The 24,392-nt window shown below is 41.2% G+C and overlaps 1 protein-coding gene across 1 annotated transcript in view; it reads left to right on the forward strand.

The window, feature by feature from the left end:
* immp2l (inner mitochondrial membrane peptidase subunit 2) overlaps window positions 1–15,654 on the forward strand; it is a 162,195-nt gene extending 146,541 nt beyond the window's left edge. The window contains exon 6 of the mRNA XM_029697043.1: window positions 15,415–15,654. Within this exon, the coding sequence (XP_029552903.1) occupies window positions 15,415–15,429 (15 nt within the window). The 3' untranslated portion in view covers window positions 15,430–15,654. The remainder of the gene's footprint in view (window positions 1–15,414) is intronic.
* The last annotated feature ends 8,738 nt before the right edge of the window (window positions 15,655–24,392 follow it).

Genomic DNA, 24,392 nt, shown 5'->3' on the forward strand with positions numbered 1-24,392 from the left:
TGTAATCCATTTAAAATTCAGGCTGTAACACAACAAAATGTGGAAAAAGTCAAGGGGTGTGAATACTTTGAGGCACTAAATGTCAGTGTGTCAAATATGTAAGTTGAAAAGCACTGCTTGTTTGTGTGGGGGTGTTGGTGGCCCTAGCATATCCAGAAGACAAAGAGCTGTGACTGGATCAGTGGTTCACCAATCAGGGCCTTGATGGACTTGGCAATAGTAACAAGGGGTGATGTGTAATGTAACTAGGTTGTAAATGCCCTGGGTAAAATGTATGATTATTTATGCAAACATCAGGTGATTCACCAAGAACTGGAGAAAAACTTCCATGGGATCATGACAATGTCCGAAGAACATTCAGGGGACCCTGACACAACATCCCAAGAAACTACTAAAAACGTCCTTGGGGGACGTTCCCAAAACAAACCGGAAACTAGACAAAACCCCCAGGGGACCATGACCATGACACAACGACTTCAGGCCACCATTTCGTGACGTCCCGGGGACATCCTAACGACTCATTATTGTTTTCAGGGTAGTTCCCTGTCTAAACCTTTTTAGGATGCTCTCAGGACTTTCATTTTACTCGTTCTTAGGATGTTGTGTGATGTTCCCAAGGTAATGTTCTCTGGGGATCTTTTTTCTAGTTTCCGGTTTGTTCCGGGGACTTCCCCGAAGACACTTTTAGAATGTTCTTGTGACGTTGTGCCGTGGTTCCCTGGGTGTCTCGTCTAGTTCCCGGTTTGTCCCAGGGATATCCCTGAGACTGTTTAAGACGTTCTTGGGATGTTGTGTCATTGTCCCCTGGAGGTTTTGTCTAGTTACCGGTTTGTCCTGGGGACGTCCCAGAGGATGGCTTTTCATAACCCCTTTTTCATAACATATTTTTGTTATTAGATTAGCACTGCATGTCAATACATTCTAAGTGCAATTCCAGATGAAGTTGAAATCCGCATGGCGTTTAAGTGTATTCTGTGGAATCAATGATGTGATGTGCTTCACATTTCCATCTCATAAAACTCAGGTCCTATACAGTGTCAATTTTATGATAACTATGTTTGATGTACAGTTACAAGATGACATGGCTTCAGACCCTGGGTTGTTCTGAACAGAATGTGCCTAAGCTTGTCTATTGTGAAGAAACGGCACGCACCTCAATGCACTCATGACTCCTTTCGATGCGCAATGATGATCTGTTTACTTTATTTGCATTGTGAAAGCCTAACACTGTAATGTCGTGTTTTATAACTTAGCTAGTCATGTTGGCAATAGAACAGGTTTTCAATCGATGCCCACCTGAACCAGATTGATTTATAATGGACCGTGTTTGGATTACGTGAACAACAGTAATTGTATGATGGCGGGGATGCAGTGTGCTTGCTCGAGTTCCTCAACGACACAGCTAGGAGAGCTCAAAAAAAGCACCTTATAGTTGAAGACTCTTCTTTGAGTCATAAAAGTGCATTGAAATTAATTAGGAACTGGGCACACTTTGTGGCCACTTGGAGACAGCAGTTAGTCCTCTCACTTAAACCCTTGTCAATTGTTTGTCTTATGTTGCACCAACCCCACACGTTCCAGGAATATTCTTATCATGTTACTGAATGTATCCAGAGTATTTTCAGATGTTGTTATCAACAAATGCAGGGAAAAGTACAGTAATTCTAAAATGCTAATAAAATCAACAGTGTAATGTTTGGCTTCAGTCTTGTGTCAGGTGAACTGTGTCCTCACCTTTTGGAATAATAATTTTCCCATAATCTCCAAACAGTTCCCTTTCAATTGCTACCAATACCATGGTTATGCATATGCTTTTCAAACATTTAAATTTAGCCCTATCCATGTAGGCCAATTCCCACGAGTGTAAAGGGTTCATTTCCAACATACCACTAAATCTTAAAAGGCACACTCAACAAGTTGACGTCGTCATACTCAGAGAGGCATCCTACTTACAGAAAACAATATCAGCAAATTGTGTTTTGACATTTTAATTTTGTCATTTTTTGTTGGCTGTAAGTAGGAAGTCGACCCCAGTTGTGTATCTATGATGATGTAGTTTTGCTGAGTGTACCTTTTTAACATTTTACGTGACAATGCTGTTACGCTGACATGATGACGATCGTGTACTGCCAGCAGATCTTCATTTGCTTCATGCGAGTGGGCTATGTTTTCTTATGCGAGAACTCATCACGAGCGTGCTTTCTTTAGTAGGAAACACTACTCCAATCCCCTCTAGAAACGGCCGATCCATGTTGAGTCCTCCACATGACACATTTGTTCGAAACTCGCAATTTCACTTCAATAGACTGCATCAGAGAATGAGGAAGTTCACTACTACTGAGATTTTATTGATGCATTTTGGAGCCAGAAACTCTTCTTCTGGTAAATGTAGCAAATTGAGCAGTGTGGTTGTTGACTGTGCGATGGGAACAGCTGTGTCAGTCTGGCATGAGACAGAATCAGTGCAGGTGTCTTCTGCCCGCCCACTGAGTCAACACACACACAATGCTGTGATGATAAAATATGCATAATTAACCAGAGAATCCTATTTGAATAGTCTGAAATGTAATACTGTAAGATTTCCAGTCCGAATACCTTCACTTTCTGTAAACGCATGCAAACACAAGGATTTGTGTGCACACCAATGGCACAGCAAATTGTCCCAATGCTTGTTTATAATTAACACATTTGAGATTGTCTACCATATTTCATTGCAATAGCTAAGAATGAATATCCAAGATGTTGCTTGTAACTACAGTCCGAGGCCTTAAAGCATCTCTGAAATGTTGAATGTTTACTTGCATCTACCAAGTTTACAAAACGCTGAAAAGGCTGACCTCTTAATACATTTATATTCCGTTACCTTGCCAACAAACCATGCACGCTGCAGCTGCTAAGATACTCTGGTCCTCTTGTTGAGATATGCCCTTATTTAGGCACGCAACCAACTGACTCAGACTGCAAGCAATGGAGTTCTCTTTAGAAGAACATCTTAGCAAACACTGCACAGAGAGAGGCCCATCCTTCTGCTGTCAGTGGATGGAGAGAGAGAGAGAGCAGCCTCCTTCAGACTTAGTCTTATCCACAATTTATGGCTTGTTCAGGATGTGTTGTCTTGCTTGGAAATACATTCAATTATACGAAGGGAAATGTTATGCATGAAGTGATTTAAGAATTCTGACAATGGTATATCCCAAGCTAATAGGTGCATCAGTCAGCCATATGTCAGTATGACGTTACTGCTCCCCAGTTCCCCCCGCTTATTAGTATGTTATTGCTCATGTTGTCTATTTTCACTGTTCCTTAGTCCACCGAGAGTGACATTACAGTACAATATTGTACCTACAATAGTATTACCTTACACCAAGGTGCTACTGCCAATCTTAAAGTAAGAATACCTTGCGAACAATAAGAGAGATGAGTCATTGCTAGACCCTGAAGGTTACATAGAGCAGAAGGGAATAAAAATCCTCCATTTCAATGTCATGTGTTCATACATATTGCAATAGTTTTTTGCCCTGGTATTGCCCTCTGTCGGTTTTCCCTACTCTGTAATGAATTCTTGAGGCAGTCTGCGACGTGCCATGCCTCATTTGGCCGTTTGATTGGTGGTCTCTTTGTTACGGTCTTAACCAGTTTGAAATGCAATTATGATCAATCGGAGCACGGTCCAGGGTCACTACAGCACTTTGGGGCTCTTACCTTGCCTCAGAATGTTTTACCCACACCCCCTCCACCCCTTCTCCTCCCTACTCCCATACTCCGAAGGCGTTTGAGTGATCAAAAGGCGTATAATCTGGCCCAGTAATAGATATTAAACAGTGAGTGGCTGCTGAAGGAACCTTCCCTCACTCATGAGGGCTCCCAAGTGGCGCTAGCGGTCTAAGGAACTGTATCTCAGTGCTAGAGGCGTCACTACAGACCCTGGTTCGATTCCAGGCTGTATCACAACCGGCCGTGATTGGGAGTCCCATAGGGTGGCGCACAATTTGGCCCAGCGTCGTCCGGGTTAGGGTTTGTCCGAGGTAGGCCGTCATTGTAAATAATTAGTTCTTAACTGACTTGCCAGTAAAATAACAAAATTGAAATAAAGGAGGCTAGGAGCAGAGCGGTTGTCTCTTTTGACTTTAAATGAACCTTGCCGTGATGGTTTGCGCCCGCGGTACTCCTTCATAAAGGCTGCAGAAGGTCAAAGCAGCAGAAGCAACCAAAGTCCTTTTATATCATGTTTGATACCTAACAAGTGGCCTAACCCCTAATGATGAGTAGGAGTGATTACTGTGAGACATTAATACCGTGTTGTTTACAGTGCTATTATATCAGCGGAGCAGAAGAGGGCGGCAGATGTGTGTTTAAAAGCATGGAATAAATGTGCCCTGGGCTCACGCTGATATAATAACCCAGAGAGTTCCTCTCACTAGTCTATTCTGGGATAATTGTATATGGTTAGTCGGTGTGAGCATTCAGCAGCAATTAACCTGTTATTTCTGATCCTCATCAACACTTCACCAAGCAGGAGATCAGGGTAGAAGTCAGTCTAAAAGCAAAAGTTACAATTTTAAAAACGGGTGTTTTTTTATTTTTATTTATTCGATGGTCATAGAGATTGGTCAGTAGAATGTTAACGAACATTCAAGTCTTTTAAAAAATCTGAAAGAATAATCAGACCTTTAAAACCTATATCATTAGCCGATAACAATCATAAGTGCAATAGTATTCGATGTCAGCATCTCTAGGTCCATTTTATTATTCACATACATCATGAACTGTCCGGAGGCTGTATTGGTCTATCTATGTCCCCTTCACCTCCAGTTCTTGCCTTTACTGCTGACTCTGTACTCAGAGGCAGGGTCCTTTAGGCCTGGTAAAAGATGTCCTCCATTTTCAAAATCTAGAGTTGCATGTGACACCAAGACTTTGCCCTCGGCCATGGCTGATGCTAGTGAGGCTGTGAGAGTTGAGTCAGAGTTCATACCGGAGCTGGGTCAAAAGAAAGATGGTTGCTCCAGGAGTCATATATAAGTCTGAAAAGTTCCTGTGCCAGAATGTGACAACCAAATATGTATACAGCATAATAACTAACTAGCTGTATTGGTGGCAGGTAGCCTATAGCCATTAAGTGTTGGGTCAGTAACCGAAAAGGTCGCCGGTTCGAATCCCCGAGCCGGCTAGGGAAAAATCTGTCTGTGCCCTTGAGCAAGGCACTTAACCCTAATTGCTCATGTAAGTCACTCTGAATAAGAGAGTCTGCTCAATGACTAAAATGTATTTGAACGGTTAAGTCAGCCCTTTGTTTCTTCACAAAGCTTCTGGCAAAATCCAAGCCCCTATATATTCCGTTCTGATACTTGTTATCAATCCTTTTTAGCACAAGAGAGCCCATGTCCAACGCTTTTCTCCTCGGTGATGGATAAATTATTCTCTGACAATGACAATAATATTGATTCCGTGAGATAACAACTGATAACGACTGCTTTTTGCATATTTAGAGTTGCATGATGCTACGATTACTGCAGCCTTGGACAAAAATGTAAGTTCATTATCTGCAGGCGAAGTCCCCGTCTAAATGAGAAAAAAAAAAGTTATGCTCTTATTGCAATTTAAAACTGTAACGATAATATTAAAATTGCAGTATTACCAGCCATTTTGAATTAAGCTTCAGTGGATCTGTATCTCCTCCATAAGCCACAACCTTTATACTTTATCAAGAAAGTATCCTTTAATACGCATTTGTCATCTTAAGTTGATCCAATAATGAAAGATAATGAAGTATGTATTTAGAATGAGATTAAAACACAGTTTTATTATCCCATTAAAGCATGAATCCACAAGTTGACAAACTGATATTTGAGGATGAGATGGCCAATTCTAGAAAATGCTGTGGGGTTTCAAAATTCTCCAGGTCTCATGAAGGGTTCTACAGCATGTTCGTGTTTGTTTTTGTGAGTATCACTACCAACAATATAATTAACACATTTTGGATTACATACATACTGTAAAAAAGAGGAGAATGTCTTCTTTCTATTTCTTAACTCATAATATTGAGCATATTACACTAACTGGAGTATCTGACATAGGCTTTGATAAAGCATCAGTGAATAGGCTAACATTGCTACACGTGCTGCTGGCTGCTGGTAAGCTTTCTTGACTTGGCTCTATATTTTTGCCAACACATGGCTAACCTTTGTTTAAACAGCTGCTCTTAGAAAAAAATGTGTTTGGAGTTACCTTTCTAGCTAATAGGCTATGTTAGAGTTTACACTTCCTCTTCCAATTATATTTTGGGGAAGTCAAAATAATGAAAAACGATAAATCTATAAATGTTGATTTCTTATCCTTGCTATTATCATTCACCTGATAAGACAAAATAGGAGATGTTGTATTATTTTTGTTAATGTATGATGGGAGGAGGTTCCTGGGCAAGAAAAGGTTGAAGACCCCTGCTGTATTGGATCCACATACAACTGAGGTAAAACAGTGTTTTCTAATCACTGTGGCAATAAGCCTTATTCAACTTCTTGTGTCGCAGAGGAAGCATATTTTGGGCCTCTTGTTGTGCTAGCAGTTGGAATAAATCCTTTATGGAACAGGTCTTGATAGGATACATCATAGTTACTTTGTCATTTATAATTATTGCTTAACCTCCCCTACAATACAATTAAAGTGACAACCATTTCTTTAATATGAACGGCAATAATGCTGTTGTGCATTCTGTGAGAAGGTTGTGAGCTTTCATTAGATATAACAATGCAGCGGAGGCTGCTGACGGGAGGACGGCTCATAATAATGTCTGGAACAGAGTAAATGGAATGGTATTTGATACTATTCCACCCATTGCGCTCCAGCCATTACCACAAGCCCTTTCTCCCCAATTAAGGTGTCGCCAACCGCTTATCCTGTAGCTAAAGTCGGTCAATGCAATTGGACAAGTTCAAGTTTGTTTATTAGTCATATACTGTACACATAATACACGTGGATTACATGCTGACCACACCGCTCGCGTCGCAAAAATAAATGTACACATACATGTTATTCAATCATCGCACCCACACAGTTCGCGCGCGTCAACAAGCGTCTGCGTAGCCAGGCGCTAAAATACAACGTGGTTCTATTTGGGATCCTTGATGCGCTGCAAGTCCCGCCTCTCCCATCTCCTCATTGTTTTTTTGGAGCGTATAGCCACGTGGGTGAATGAAAGATGAGCTGAGGTCCACACTCCACTCCAGTTGGTAGTGGTACTGTAAATGCACCTTAAAGTTAGTTGCCAACCGCCATATAAAGTCCAAAGAAGAAGAAGAAGCCTGAAGGTGGAGAGATTACCAGAAACAAACGTTTACCCTTTTATCTGTGGATTAATTGTGTATTTCAGGTAAAATAGCAACCCGATGTTTATATCCCAGGACAAATTAGCTAGCAACAGCAAGTTAGCTAGCTAAATTGCCATAAATGCTTAATGCTTTTTGACCTGTCCCCAAATTAATTTAGTTGGTTCTGAGTTCATTTTGACATTTGTTACATGTTACACAGTGCAACGAAATGCTTACTTGCAGGTTTGCCTTTCGACAATGCAACAACAATTAGAAAGTAATTAAGTGAATAATAAAGTGCTTAAAAATACAAGCTCAATGAATAAAAATAGGATACAACATTTAGCACTTTTTCCTTTACAAAAAGGCAATCAAACGAATTGAAGTAAGATATTTACACGTGCCGAGGATTTGCGCAATAATAATACAGTAATATAAATAGGAGTCTAGCAGAAGCAGTCATGGAGTGTGCATGAGTGGAAGTCTGTTTGTGTGTGTGAGTGAGTGCCTGTGTGTTAAGGTGCAGGGAGTTAGTGCTGTTGTTGTGCAGGCGTTCAGACCCAGTGTAAGAGTTTAGTAGTCTGATGGCTTGTGGGTAAAAACTGTCTTTGAGCCTGGTGGTCCAGGATCGATGTTCCGGTACTGAGCGGAGTCCTTGATGATGTTGCAGGCCTTCCTCAAGAACTGCTTGGAGCAGATGTCCTGTATGGTGGGGAGCATGGCTCCAGTGATGTACTGGGCCATCTTCGCAACCTGGTGATGGGCCTTGCGGTCTTGAAAGGAGCAGTTTCCATACCAGGTGGTGATGCAGCTGGTCAGGACGCCGTCAATGGTGCTGCGGTAAAATTTGGAGAGGACCCGGGGGGGAGGGGGTCTGCACAACGCATCACCAGGGGAAAACTACCTTCCCTCCAGGACACCTACAGCACTCGATGTCACAGGAAGGACAAAAAGGTCATCAAGGACAACAACCACCCGAGCCACTGCCTGTTCACCTCGCTACCATCCAGAAGGCGAGGTCAGTACAGGTACATCAAAGCGGGGACCGAGAGACTGAAAAACAGCTTCTATTTCAAGGCCAACAGACTATTAAACAGCCATCACTAACACAGAGAGGCTGCTGCCTACATACAGACTTGAAATCATTGGCCACTTTAATAAATGGATCACTAGTCACTTTAATAATACCACTTTAATAATGGTTACAAATCTTGCAGTACTCATCTCATATGTATATAATGTATTTTATACCATCTATTGCATCTTGCCTATGCCGCTCTGTCATTGTAATGCTCCTCTTCGTCTGAAGATAGAGAGAAATCGCTGTCGGAAAAAGTGGACCAATACGCAGCGGGTTGCGTGCTCATCATTATTATTTATTAAATTTGAACACCAAGAAACAACGACCAACAGGAACAGTTTTGCAGGCTATAACGAATACTAGCAGTGCAAAATCAACAACCCACAAACCCCAGGTGAAAAACACACTCCTAATATATGACTCCCAATCAGGAACAACGATAACCAGCGGTTCCTGATCGGGAGCCACACAGACCAACAAAGAAACAGACATACTAGAAAAACCATACAACACAAACCCTTCTGCCACGTCCTGACCAAAATACTAATACAATACTCCCTCTGCTGGTCAGGACGTGACAGTACCCCCCCCCCCAAAGGTGCAGACCCCGTATGCACCTCAAAAGAAACACAAAAATACCACAAAACCACCAAAAAACAAATACCCCCTAAACAAAAAGGGAGGGAAGGGAGGGTGGCTGCCGTCAACGACGGCACTTGTGCTACACCCCCCCTCCCCAACCCACCTACACTGGAGGAGGCTCTGGTTCTGGCCTCCTGTCCTCCCGACTGACGACATAGTCTCTTGGTTCTGGACCGTAGGCAGACTCCCTCAGTTCTGGGTTGTAGGCAGACTCATTTGGTTCAACGCTGTAGGCAGACTCACACAGTTCATAGTTAATTTCAATCTCACCCGGTTCCGGGTCGCAGGCAGACTCAACCGGTTCCGGGTCAAGACATAGGCAAGACATAGGCATTTATAATTAATTGTGGAGTGGCGCTTTATAGTTATGTGGTGACATCACATGCCCAGCGTACCTTCAAAATTATTAGGCAATCCATAATTTATTCAAAAACCACAGATTCCATCAACATTCATTCCTGTCGATCTTTTTAACATTTCTATATCTGCCGTTTCCATTAAACCTGGGTCAACCTGCCTAGTGTTTGGCACCAGTGGCGAACCGTGACTATAGACTTAGCCTGTTGGGGGGGGGGGGGGGAATCTTGCTTTTAACTGCAAAAAAGCAACCCATTTCTAATAAGCCATTAGGCCCCCATTCATAACAAATACAACCATTAAGCATTTCCAAATCGAAAGGTTCAACTATTACTTCCCATTGCAAACATATTTCATCACATTCAGCACACACAGTAACTGGCAATCTAAAGTTTAAATGCAACAATGTTTCACACACATTATTTTCAAGCAGACAAGCAAGCTGCAAAACACAGTGCCAATCACCAAATGGTGATCATTTGAAACTGAACTTCTTGTTGAAAGTTAATCTTGATAAAACATTTCACGACAGGCCTGATGGAAACAGCAAATTTGTCGGCAAACTTTCCAAATGTCGACAAAACAAAATACGCTAGACAAGGTGGGATCTTTTTGTGTCTGTAACATTAATTATGCGAGAAATGGCAGTGGAAACGCCTTTCTGCACAAATATTTATATAATAAGCATCATATCGAGTAAACTTGGAGTCACACTGATGATATGTTTTCTGGTCCTTCCACTATGACTTGGGAAAAGATGCAGTTTATTGGCTACCAATAGCAGTGTGTGGGTAAAATCAATGGGGAAGCCAAGCCAGGGGAAAAAAGACAGATTACACCCCATGTGTTGTGATAATTGCGTTGTTTGCTGCTCTATAACCCACTAGTTCATATACCACCGTGATATATAAGGCAGAGAAAGTAAGAAGAAAACAGTCACGCTGTGTGCAGAATAAATTCAACCACACGTTTGTTTAATCACAAAACCATCTGTCCGGTGAAGTCCATAAAGCATATTACATGTAACAAACAGTTACATGATCTACAGCATGGTCAAGCAAGTTAATGTTTCACAACATTTCAGACAACCGAACAGCTTGATTTAGAACCACGGAGAGTTACAGTGGAGCTGTCCCCACTAATGTCTTTCCAGCACCATGTCAACATTTGAACATCATCCAATCACCTATGCTTAGTCTAATAGTGAGATCTTAAAGATACCAAAAACGATTTAGTCCAATCAACGTAAGCTAAATATCATGCTGCTTTCCATATGACTGATTTTTCTCTCTCTCTCTCTCTCTCTCTCTCTCTCTCTCTCTCTCTCTCTCTCTGTAGAAAAAACATGTTGACTGACGCTTCTTTGCCAATTACCTTCCTCCTCTCTTTCCTGTTGCCAAAACGGTCTATGACTCTGTCATCCAGTAGCCTACACGCTTTAAGGTTTTGTTGTCCTAGAATAAGCTACCTAACTAAAAGGCTTGCTAACTAGCCTAACTTACCTTTGTATTTGTATTTATTAAGGATCCCCATTAGCTGATTCCAAGGCAGCAGCAACTCTTCCTGGGGTCCAACAACATTAAGGCAGTTATATACAATTTAAAATATTACATGACATTACATTTCATAACACTTTTCACAACACATTGTATTCCCTCAGGCCACACTACTCTACTACCACATATCTACAATACAAAATCCATGTGTACGTGTGTGTAAAGTGCGTGTCTTATCATGTGTATGTGTGTCTGTGCCTGTGTGTCTCTTCACAGTCCCCGCTGTTCCATAAGGTGTATTTTTATCTGTTTTTTACATCTGATTCTACCGCTTGCAACAGTTACCTGATGTGAATATAGAGTTCCATGTAGCCATGGCTCTATGTAGTGCTGTGCGCCTTCCATAGTCTGTTCTTGACTTGGGGATTGGGAGGTGACCTTAGGTGGTATGTCTTGTGGGGTATGCATGGGTGTCCGAGCTGTGTGCTAGTAGATTAACCCTTGTGTTGTTTTAAGGGTCAAAAATGACCCGCCACTATGTTTAACAGCAGAGAAAACCCCCTAAATTATATTTTTTCAACTTGAAATTTGATTACTTTTCCTACTTTCCCCAACATTAGAAAAATTGTAACATCGCCTTTGTTCATATTTTCATGAAAGCTGAACACCACCAGGGTACAAAGATTGTCTTAGGGTCATTTTTGACCGGGCAGTTATAAAATCATTTACACACCACAAAAACTACAAAGATACAAACACACACACACACACACACACACACACACACACACACACACACACACAATGAGAAATTGAGATGATGTGTGCTACTGATTGAACTCAGCCAGCAGCTCCTGAAGAGGAAGACCACCATAGTTGGCACAGATAGAAAGGACAAGCCTGAGCTCCCACCTGCACTCCTCGCAACAAGGGGGAGAGAGGCCTTCTCATCAAAGTTTGCCTTCACCATCACTCTAGTTTCTTACCTCCCAATGAGGTAATCACTTTATTACTGAAGCTGGAGACTTATATCTCCCTCACTAATTTTAAGTATCAGCTATCAGAGCAGCTTACAGATCATTGCACCTGTACATAGCCCATCTGTAAATAGCCCATCCAACTACCTCATCCCCATACTGTTATTTATGTTTTTTGCTCCTTTGCACCCCAGTATCTCTACTTGCACATTCATCTTCTGCACATCTATCACTCCAGTGTTTAATTGCTAAATTGTAATTATTTCGCCACTATGGCCTATTTATTGCCTTACCTCCATTATCTTACCTCATTTGCACACACTGTATATATAATTTTTTCCTATTGTGTTATTGACAGTATGTTTGTTTATTCCATGTGTAACTCTGCGTTGTTGTTTGTGTTGCACTGCTTTGCTTTATCTTGGCCAGGTCGCAGTTGTAAATGAGAACTTGTTCTCAACTAGCCTACCTGGTTAAATAAAGGTGAAATAAAATAAAAAAATTGTCATTAGTAAAGATTGAGAAAAGTAAGGGGTCTAGACAGCTGCCCTGGGGAATTCTTGATTCTACTTGGATTATGTTGGAGAGGCTTCCATTAAACAACACCCTCTGTGTTCTGTTACAGGTAACTCTTATCCACAATATAGCAGGGGGTGTAAAGCCATAACACATACGTTTTTCCAGCAGCAGACTATGATCAATAATGTCAAAAGCCGCACTGAAGTCTAACAAAACAGCCCCCACAATCTTTTTATCATCAAATTCTCTCAGCCAATCATCAGTCATTTGGGTAAGTGCCTTGCTTGTTGAATGTCCTTCCCTATAAGGGTGCTGAAAATCTGTTGTCAATTTGTTTACAGTAAAATAGCTGGTATCTGGTCAAACACCATTTTTTACAAAAGTTTTGTAACGGTTTGTAACAGGCTGATTGGTCGGCTATTTGAGCCAGTATAGAGGGCTTTACTATTCTTGCGTAGCAGAATTACTTTTGCTTCCTTCCAGGCCTGAGGGCACACACTTTCTAAAAGGCATTGATGAGCCAGCTAGCGAGTTAAAGTTAGCCTACTACATCTAGCTACATATTGAACGTCCATCCTCTTAGGCCAGCGGCACAATGTATGATTTTATGGTTGGATCAGAATCGCCGTTATAATCATTGGCCGGTACACAAGTCCAAATCCTTATCTCCATCAATGATTCATTTAGGAAAGGGACAATTTTAGCTAGCTAGCCACTGGAGGACAACTATACAACAATTCACATTTTTCTGTCAATTGCGTTTTGATGTGATGGGATTTGTGTGAAGCCAATTCCAAACTTTCTTACATTGACACTTTTTTTGGGTGCGCCAGAACCATTCAGAGTTGAGCTCATTCAGGTTAGTTCAATGCTGATTGGTTATTCTTTTCAACAACAACAAAAAATATAAAGGGAGGCCAAATGGTCGCTTTCCTTGCTATTGAATTCAATAATACGGGTGGCAACAATGTCATACTCTTTTTGACCAGACAGCATCAGATAGATGGGCTACACGTGCTAAGATAGAGGGACGCTGTTTTGCTTACTCTGATGATTTCTCAGGTGAGATACATTCAGCCACTTACGAATTGAAGTAGAGTTATGAAACACAGAGGTGAAATATCCATTCTTTTTTTTCTTGGTCAGATTTTTTGGGAAGCCTGGGTTCACTTGGTATTCATGAATACACACCACTGTAGCCTACAGATTAAATAAGTTATGATGAACTTCAGTAGGGTGAAAGTGCATGGTGATGAGCTTGATGCTCCTTTCCAATAAATATCAAGGGTCTTATTCTGGTGATATGATGATTGATCCTTGGCTGCTCTTTTGAACATAATAATCTCATCATGTAGGCTAGCCTACCGGCACTGTATATCTGCGAGCTGTTGGCTAGAGCACACGTGCCAAGACCAGAGTGGGCACATTTGCTATATATTGCAAAAAATATACACTACTGGTCAAAAGTTTTAGAACACCTACTCATTCAAGGAGAATGCCAAGATTGTGCAAAGCTATCATCCCGGCAAAGGTTGGCTATTTGAAGAATCTCAAATATAAAATATATTTTGATTTGTTTAACACTTTTTTGGTTACTACATGATTCATGATTGTGTTATTTCATAGTTTTGATGTCTTCAATATTATTCTACAATGTAGAAAATAGTAAAAATAAAGAAAACCCTTGGTGTTCTAAAAATTTTGACCGGTAGTGTATATTTGGCAAAATCATCAGTAGAGTTGAAAATGCGATGGAATCCCAATTAACTTACATTTTTTATTCGGTACATGGGGATTTAACTGCAAAAGTTATTTTTATGTGCACAACATCATCACGCACAGCCTTTTGTCCTCAACAAGTCACTTTGATGGAAACAACATCTCTGGTGGGAAAATGTTTTTATGCAGATTTTAGAATATTCGCATGAAAATCTGTCGCCAATTGGATGAAAACCTAGCTAGTGTTAACCATTCACTTTCCAACACAACTGAAGAGATTAAATCAGAATATCATTTAAATTATAGAAAAGATTAAATAGAAATGAAAATGTTTATTTAAAACATAATAAATCATTTTATAAATCCTTAGACCTTCTCTGAAGGCATAGAAGGCCCTTACTGTTCAACACTGTTAAAGAGCTGTTAAAGTGCCATTAATGAGAAATTTGCCCCCAAAAATAATCTCATTCTGTCCTGACCCAGGTTTATTCAACAAAATGAATGTCGCAAAAAAAAGCATTGTGACATGTGTATGTAAATGGCAGCTATAGAGAAATGTTCTAAAGATCAACAAAATGTTTATCTGTTCGAATGGAGATTTTTCTTTGTCAAACTTTATTTATTACAACAAATGATGATAGAAGCTGTGTTTTTCAAATAAATTGTGATTGTTGAATAATTTTGAAGGTACACAGGGCGTGTGATGTCATCACGTAAACAAACTACAGTATAAAGCGTCCCCAAAGATTCTTTAGAAATTCTGTTGCTCAACTCCACATATAATTCCAAATGCCCACTGCTTGTTAAATCAATTTTTTCAACTATAAAAATGATGTTTATTTGCAGGACAAGGATTGTCTTGACTTTCAAGAATGCCTGAATTGTTTTACTGGTTGGCTGGATGTTTCACCATCCAATTATTTCAGATCTACAGGAGTGCAATGTTCACCACGTGCACGGGCTGTGGCGAAACATTGGAACATGAAAACGTTACATCTGCTCCTGCCACGCCCTCTACTTCTCATCCTGAACCTCCCTATACCTGCCACCACCCCCCCAGTGCTCTCTCCCTCTCTGTGTGTATGTGATTGTGTGAGTGGAGACAGGCGTGCTGGAAGCAGAGCGGATTCCCACCAGCTGCAACCTGTTCCATAATCAAGAACCCTACAAATACTCAGCCCTGCCACTTCCACGCTGTCAGATCGTAGCCTCTACTCAGTCAGTCTGCATTTCTAGCTGTTTGTTCCTGCATAGATTTTGTTATCCTGTTGTGCCTGATTTCCCTAGCTTCACACTGCTTTTTCTCTCCGCTACAGTCCCGTCTGCTCTGACACTGGTACCTGTCTCCAGTCCCTCGTCTCCTCAGTCCTGCTTCCCTGCCCTGGATCCCCGCACTACTGCTTCATTGGATTCCGCTCCAGACCTGCTTACCCGGTTCCTAATCTCCTTGCCCCCAGCCTCAGCCTCAGTCCGGATTCCCTACTACCCAGCCGAGATTCCCCTGGACTGCACCCCATCTCCTTTCCCACTTTTCAATAAATACATTGGTTACATGTCCTTGTCTCCTCATCTGAGTTTGCATTTGGGTTCACCTGCTCTGCGTTTCAGAGAATTATTAGAATATGGCAAATACATTAGTAATTTCTTGCATTCTCTCCATGCTGGCTTTTGCAGGCCACCTGAGACATGAAACATATAGATGGGAGGGCATACAGTCTGTCGCCAATTTATTAATGCGCAATTTGCCTAAATGGATAATGGAAACAATTCAACCACTTCATTTTTATTCGACACTAGGTTTTTGCAATAATTTTTTTTCTCCCAGTGTGACGTTATTATGTCCAGCGGTTTTCATCAACCCAAGGCAGTTAAATGGAAACACACCATAGCAGGCAGTTGTTGCATCTATTTTCTACTTCAGTGATGTGAGGTCGGTGGCTGGGCTATTATCAAAGGCAGATTTACTCACAAATAAACCTTGATCAAGCCCAAGTTCACCATACAACCAGAGTGACATAGGCTATTAACAGAAATGTACAAATATTTCCACCAAATATAAATACCAATGTAGCCAAGATACACAAGTGACAGCCTCCGATTGCTGCATATTTCATATCATCTGACAAAATGACACACTACTCAACTCAGCCATAGGCCGATGTAGCATCCACAGTTACAATTGAGAGGTGGCACTAAAATACCAATATATGAACACATTTCATCAGAATAATTTGCAATGGAAACTCCATAACCTTTCACAATGGATTTACAATTCTTCCAATGCACTGCACACGGCGCGCACAAACATTCACACAATAATATTATTATGTGAAATATTAGTACACACACTTGTATAATAAATAAGGTTCTAATGAAATTTCCATATCAACAATCAAAATGATTGAAAAATGCAATTCAAATCATCAAAAAAATGCATTCAAAGGGATGTTAACCCGCAAATAGCAGAGGAAAATGCATTTAGGCCTACCTTTACTTGTATTAAATGAAGTCCATTCTTCTGTCCTTAAGGGTAAACCTCTCAGTGTCAGCATTGTTGAAGTCACAGCAGAACCCTATGTCAATTATTTTATTCTGCATGCACACAGCAGGCCCACCATCTTGTGGAAGACGCATCCCCGAGATCTCATTCGGTTCCATTTTCATAGTCACACACACACACACACACACACACAGTAGCTGGTAGCACAGTTCTCCCATGCAGCACACAGGTAGGAAGCTCCATCCATTAGGGCATCCAGGCGGTCAGAGAGCTGAATCCTCCCACGCCAGTGCAACCCCATGCAACAACACACTTAGAATTGTTGTAGTGTATTTAGTCGCATCTATCTTGTAGAAGCCAAGGCTCGGGCCTGTATTGAGTGGCGGGAGAAGCCCCATTCCCACTACGTCCACACAGCCAAAGTAAATGAGTGTAAAAGTCTGGGTAAAAAGTATTAATTGGTAATGACGTTTCAGACAAGTGGACAGTCCAGTACTCACTGTTAGCCTGCCTGACAGCTACTGTAGCAGTATGGGAGATGGTGGTTATCTTGCCTGTCATGATTAAAGTAATGTCTTGTAGACCTCCTGTATGCTGACTCTGTCTGGTCTAAACTTTCATTATAGTTGACGTTCCGCTCTTCGAACCCACCAAACGACTCTTTACATTATTCCAACTTGGAAAATTGCTTGAGGTGCAGTAGTGTCTGGTTGTTTTTGCCAGCTTCGTTCAGTTCAAGGGATGAGCGCGCCAAATTATGTAGACGCCCAAATGTGCAGTGTTTACCCCAGGCAATACCGCGTCTTTCTTTTTCCCAACGCAGTTCGTCCAAAACCATGCCCCATTATTCATAGGGGCGTTCTACAACGCTTTGAGCTCTCCAAGTCTCCAAGTCCGGAAGTGAATATCACGTAGCGCGAAATTTCAGTCACTGATTAATAACATTGTATTTCAAGGTTGAAAAATATAATAACGTAATGTCGTGGACCGAGCTAGCCATTAATGTCCCTTAACGCTCAAAGACAGATTCAATGGCTGTAGCATAGCATATTCCACTGAATGATTAGCTAATAACTATTTGAGAAATTATGAATAATAAGCATATGCTTTTACCCGATAATAGACTCAATGATAATATAACAACTTCAAATACAGAGATAGTAACGTTAAGTAGCCTAGGTTAACTTAGCTGACCTTCAATTGAGGGAATTCAGCAATGTGAGTTCTCTGAGACATTTTTACAACTCATTGAAAATGAAAATAAATACATGGGCAAATGTTACCAAACATCATGATAATAGGCCTGCATTACGGTAGGCAGATAATTGTTAAATTACACTTTCCATCCTTACCTTGGAAGGTCACTGTCTCTGCGCTGATTGCCTGTGAGTGAGATGATGCTAGCTAGCCAATGGGAGCGCAGTGTCATGACGTTGGCCTCTTTGGGTACAGGGAGGACAGTTGACCCCCTCCCCTTTGTACCATCCTCCAACCTACCTTCCCCAACCACCCAGGCCCTGTGTGAAAGGGTTGTAAAAACTCTAAGAGGAGAATCTCCTACCACATGTTTCATAGAGAGACAAAGGAAATTCTTCCAACTCATAGAATTGGAGAACCGAGCGACATTTGTGTTCTGGAGAAGGTATGGAAGATTGGTGAAGAATCCAGCTACGAACTGGTCCGCTTCGTACAATTTTGTGATACTCAGAAGAGACAATATAGCCATATTACCATAAAACAGTTTATATAATAGCCTCAGCGATGAGACTTGCATCCACATGGTTGTATAAAATGTATTAATAAGGATAAAGCTATTTGTAATACATTGAGATGCTATGTACTGATGTTAATGTGATAGAATTGTATTTCTGTACCAAGCTTAACTCAGTCATCGGCACACCCCCCAGGGACACAGACAGGACCAGGCGTCATTTGACAAGCCTGTTCTAGGGTCACCTATAAAACCCCCCACCCTGATTTACTTTCTTCAGACCAGGCCTCCACTCCATGGCCAATAGGTTTTACCATCCAATTCCTCTACTGAAAGTGAACTATACCACATGGTTAACTTTTAGACTATCGAGACCGACAGAATAAGAACAAGTCTTTGATATTAATTATTAGTCTGCAGCTAAGTAAATTATATCATCGAACGCGAAGACCAACGAAACATCCATTCTATGACGACATTAATGAATGTCGCTCTGAAAGATCCATTCTAACCGAGAGAGAGAGAGAGAGAGAGAGAGAGAGAGAGAGAGAGAGAGAATGCGGACAAAACTCCCCAACAGAACAGAACTCTTCAACAAGGATCCCGACGACACACTGAGCGTAAATATATATTGATTGCAATTGTTCCCGAATGAGTGAGCGTTCAATTGTCAATTGTTAATATTAATGAACTCTGTGTACCTCCTCAGCTGACCGTTTATGACCCATTGTCTAACAGACCAGCCATGCCTGTTAGCCATTAGGGCACATTACTATACCAATCCTTTGTGACGATAATTACTGTTTGTATGTTTTCTGTTAATTACTTAGTGTAGTAAATAAATGATTTTAAGACAATTGATGTATGGATGATTTTAGTAAAGACTGGGTTCGTGCAGATACAACAATTTACGACGTTTGGAATGAGACTGGACGAGAGGTAAAATACGCCATTTAAACCAGAAGATAATCGGCCTATATTATAATATAGGAAAGTTATATTAGGAAAATTATAACTTTGTAATCTGAATATTTTCCTTGGTGCCCCGATCTCCTAGTTAATTATAATTAAACGATTAATCAGTTTAATCGCGTGATAATAATTACAGGGAGTTAATTGATAAACATGTCTTCAGTTTAATGGTACCCCAAAGACACGACAGTAGTATAACGTCCCTCTGAATAACAGGGTGTGGTTTTAGCATAACTGCGTCGGGAAAAAGAAGGATGCCGCGGCAATACCCACAACATTTTTAGGTAATATGAATGCGCAAAATATGAAATCGGTTCAATGCAACAAATTAAGCTACTTCTAGCTAGACAAAGTAGTGACTGGAGTCAGGAAAAGCAGCACGCGTCAAATCAAATCAAAGTTTATTTGTCATGTTCGCCGAATACAACAGTTGTGGACCTTACAGTGAAATGCTTACTTACGGGCCTCCCGGGTGGCGCAGTGGTCTAAGGCACTGCATCGCAGTGCTAGCTGTGCTACCAGAGATTCTGGGTTCGAGCCCAGGCTCTGCCGCAGCCGGCCGCGACTGGGAGGCTTATGGGGCAACGCACAATTGTCCGGGTTAGGGAGGGTTTGGCCGGCAGGGATATCCTTGTCTCATCGTGCACTAGTGACTCCTGTGGCGGGCCGGGCGCAGTGCACGCTGACCAGGTCGCCAGCGTGCACTGCGCCCGGCACATTGGTGTGGCTGGCTTCTGGGTTGGATGTGCGTTGTGTCAAGAAGCAGGTTGGGTTGTGTTTCGGAGGACGCATGGCTCTCGACCTTCGCCTCTCCCATGTCTGTACGGGAGTTGCAGCAATGAGACAAGACAGTAACTATTACCAATTGGATACCACGAAATTGGGGAAAAAAAGGGTAAAATAAAAAAATAAAATGCTTACTTAAAGACAGTGAAAAATAACAGTAGCGAGGCTATAACAATAGCGAGGCTATATATAGGCACTGGTTAGTCAGGCTGATTGAGGTAGTATGTACATGTAGATACGGTTAAAGTGACTATGCATATATGATAAACAGAGAGTAGCAGTAGCGTGGGTGGCGGGACATATGGCTTGGGGGTAAAAACTGTTGAGAAGCCTTTTTGTCCTAGACTTGGCACTCCGATACCGTTTACCATGCGGTAGTAGAGAGAACAGTCTATGACTGGAGTGGCTGGAGTCTTTGACAATTTTTAGGGCCTTCCTCTGACACCGCCTGGTATAGAGGTCCTGGATAGCAGGCAGCTTAGCCCCAGTAATGTACTGGGCCGTATGCACTACCCTCTGTAGTGCCTTGCAGTCGGAGGCCGAGCAATTGTCGTACCAGGTGCAACCAGTCAGGATGCTCTCGATGGTGCAGCTGTAGAACCTTTTGAGGATCTGATGATTTGAATGGATAGGAAGAAATGGATGAATGGCGCCTTCGCTGAGGTTTTGATGCGGTTAAGCAAATGTTTAGATTTTGAGCATAAAAAACAACAGAGCCATTGAGAAAAAAACATTAGACACACAAAAATAATGACAATTATTTATATAATTACATTTTAATTTGTTATTGGATTATCACAGGGTAAGCACTGCCAAACCGTGGAAAATCATACTTCAACTGGATCTATAAGAAGCACATACCAATAGATTGATGTTTACTCTGTTGTTCTAAAAAGCAATTCTAAACATTCATTCATTTCACTTCATATTGACTTAAAGATCCGTGTATGCAATTTGCACATCTTTTCCACACGATGGAGGCAAGACATGACAGCTTGTAACCGTTTAAAATGGCTCATCCAGTCTTCCCAGTAAACAAGCTGTCTTGTTTGTAAGAAAACATATCATTCAAATAAGCTTTTAATCTGTTCAAGAATGACCCAGAGGACAGCCACTGTCATAGCTCCTTATTCCAATACTCCAGAAAGCCCCTTGGATGAGCAGCATCCTCTTATTGAACACGCCAATTATATTACCAACACAGCAATAGAAAGCAATAGAAATGAAATGGTAAATTGAATTCATAAATCCGAGTGAAGAGAACGTGGCTTTTACAGTGGAGAAACTTTTTTTTGTTGTTGGTCAAAATCACTTACAGGAAGGTTTTTTTTGGCAGTTTGAGCTATTTTCTTTCACACTCTACTTCTTATTCATGCTGCAACATGCCTAAACTGAGTACAGGTCGTGGCGCTATGAGCGACGCCCATCTGAAATGTAATTCCCCTGCGCTTGGAGGCGCGCTACCTCCAAATGTCAGTGGTGACTCTACTGATATCATTAAACACACTGGGCAGTGCAGAGGACTGGGGGGTAGCTTTCAACCATGGAGGTGTGAGAGACCACCTCGACTCCAGCACACCCCACTAGCTCCTAACGTTGAAATATAGCATAGATAAGATTAAGCTTGATCTATTGATTTTGTAAACAGCAGTAGCGATGGTTCATTTACATCATGGATGCAATGTAGATTCACTGCATAATGGTTCACCAGCCAGTCACAGAGTTAATTAAGCAAATTGGGTTGTTTTCAGGGAGGGTCTGGACTTTTTGTTTTTGTTTTTAAGGGTAGAATAAAATTCTCTGACTGCATTTCATATTTGGGCAGCTTTAATATTCATGACATGTTATTATTCAAGACATCATGATAAAGGATGTGCTGCTGGGAGACATGGGTCACCAGTTCTTGAACCATAGCCTCTTCTGGAAAGAATGATGGATTCTGATATGGCTACTCAACCCAACCCAGTCCAAGTCAAAGGGCCACACAGTAAAACAGTGCATACCTAGTGTCTAGAAAGGATTCCTCAGTCTAGCCAGGGAGCCCTGGACCCCTGGCTTGCTTCATTATATAACCCCAGGTTCTTTATGGTATAGGTATCTCCTAGTATCACAGCCTTGTCTTATAGACTACACGTAACATAGTAAACGTAAATCCGTGACACTCAAATTAGAATGATGTGTTACGTTTGGTATGGTTACATAAAACCCTATTCGGACTGGATACGTTTTACTGGGGGAGCTCAGGTAATGTAATTATGTGCACGACCACAAATCACCACATCGGTCATTTTAGTCCCATCCAAATCTGCCATGTCAGTCATTTCTAATTGGCAGGAAGGTTATTATCCCAGCACTAAAAACTCCAAGGTCCTCTGATTATACTTATCCGGTGCGAATTGTCATCCCCGAATCGTCATTGTCACCACTGTGAGGGATATTGCAGAGTTGCAGGTGCTGCACCCAGTTTGGGTAAGAACATGGGAACAAATGCTTAAAACAAAGTGCTACGCACGTAGCCTACAGATGAATGATCTGTTTTCTCATATATCAACGTTCCTAGTGCCATACTTCTCTTGTAAAATATGAAGTGGACAATATTGTGCCAATTAATTGATAAACTGCCAAATATGTCAGGTAATTAAATGTCAGCATAGGTTACTGTTCATAGTTCTTATTCGTATGCATTAGCAATTTTGCAACTACTTACTACTTTTGTAGCTACTTTGCAACTAATTAGCATGTTAGCTAACCCTTTCCTAACCTTAACCCTTTAACCTAACCCCAAGCCTAGCTAACGTTAGCCATCTAGCTAACATTATCATTAGCCACAACAAATTGTAATTCATAACATATCATACGTTTTGCAAATTCGAAAACATATTGTATGAGTTGCAATTCATAACATATCGCACGAATTGTAATTCGGAACATATCATGCAAAATGAATGATGGACATCCACAAATGAATACATACCATACGAAATGTAACATATCATATTAATTATAGTGTCCCGGATTGACTTTTACTAGGTTACGTCTACCCCCGAGTCCAGATAGCCAAACCAGATACTTTAGCCAAGTAGTCTCTTTCCATAGCCACTGGAGTGCCATTAGTCTGGCAAATAGCGCTAGACTAGTTATAGCCCCAACCAGTGGTGGAAAAAGTACCCAACTGTCATACTTGAAGCAAAAGTAAAGATACCTTAATAGAAAATGACTCAAGTAAAAGTCACCCAGTAAAATTCTACTTGAGTAAAAGTCTAAAAGTATTTGGTTTAAAATATACTTAAGTATCAAAGGTAAAAGTATAAATAATTTCAAATTCCTTATATTAGGCAAACCAGATGGCACCATTTTCTTGTTTTTTTAATTTACAGAAAGCCACAGGCACACTCCAACATCATTTACAAATGAAGCATGTGTGTTTAGTGTGTCGACCAGATGTATTTTTTATTATTATTTATTTAACTTGGCAAGTCAGTTAAGAACAAATTCTTATTTACAATGACGGTCCGTCGGCCAAACCCGGACAACGCTGGGCCAATCACAGCCGATTGTGATACAGCCTGGATTCGAACCAGGGTGTCTGTTGTGATGCCTCCTGCACTGAGATGCAGTGCTTTAGACCGCTGCGCCACTCGGGAGCCCCAAAAATAAAGGAAAAAAGTAAACATGTAAAAGTACAGATACCACAAAAAACGACTTAAGTAAAAATACTACTTAAGTACTTTACACTACTGGCCACAACAGGCATCTGAAATGCCACATGCCCCCCTCAGCGACTGACTGGTGCCCCCAGCCCCAGCACAGAGCAGAACCAATTAACACTCAATTCAGCCGCTCATTTTCCTGCAGAGAGAGTGACAGGCCGGTCAGCCTGATAAGAGGCTCAGCAACATGTTATACCAGCAGCATTACCATGCTGTTCTACAACTGGAGCTGTCTCACTGAGGCCCCGTCCCAGTGCTATCTCTATGTCCAAAACTGGTGTCATCAACAGACAATTTACAGAGGTTAGAGGCTAATTATGCTAGCTAATACAACTCAGTGTACGTTTTCTGTTATCACACATTTCATAACATGTTTGGGTGTACCCAAGGGGGTAGGTAATCTATGTGTAAATTATGTAAACATATTTATTAGATGTATTTCTCTAAATATTGTTAGACTATAACACAGCGGTCAGATCAATTTGTTGATTGGGTTTACTTTTCTTCCGAATTCCTGGTACACAGTGAGAAAACAAGCAAATATTTGAGTCTCTTTTTCTTGGCGCTTATCTCACCAAGGGAATTCACCGGAACACATAATGCAGCCTGGGACCC

This window comes from Salmo trutta, chromosome 17 (assembly GCF_901001165.1).
Source record: "Salmo trutta chromosome 17, fSalTru1.1, whole genome shotgun sequence".
NCBI classification, from domain to species: Eukaryota; Metazoa; Chordata; class Actinopteri; order Salmoniformes; family Salmonidae; genus Salmo; species Salmo trutta.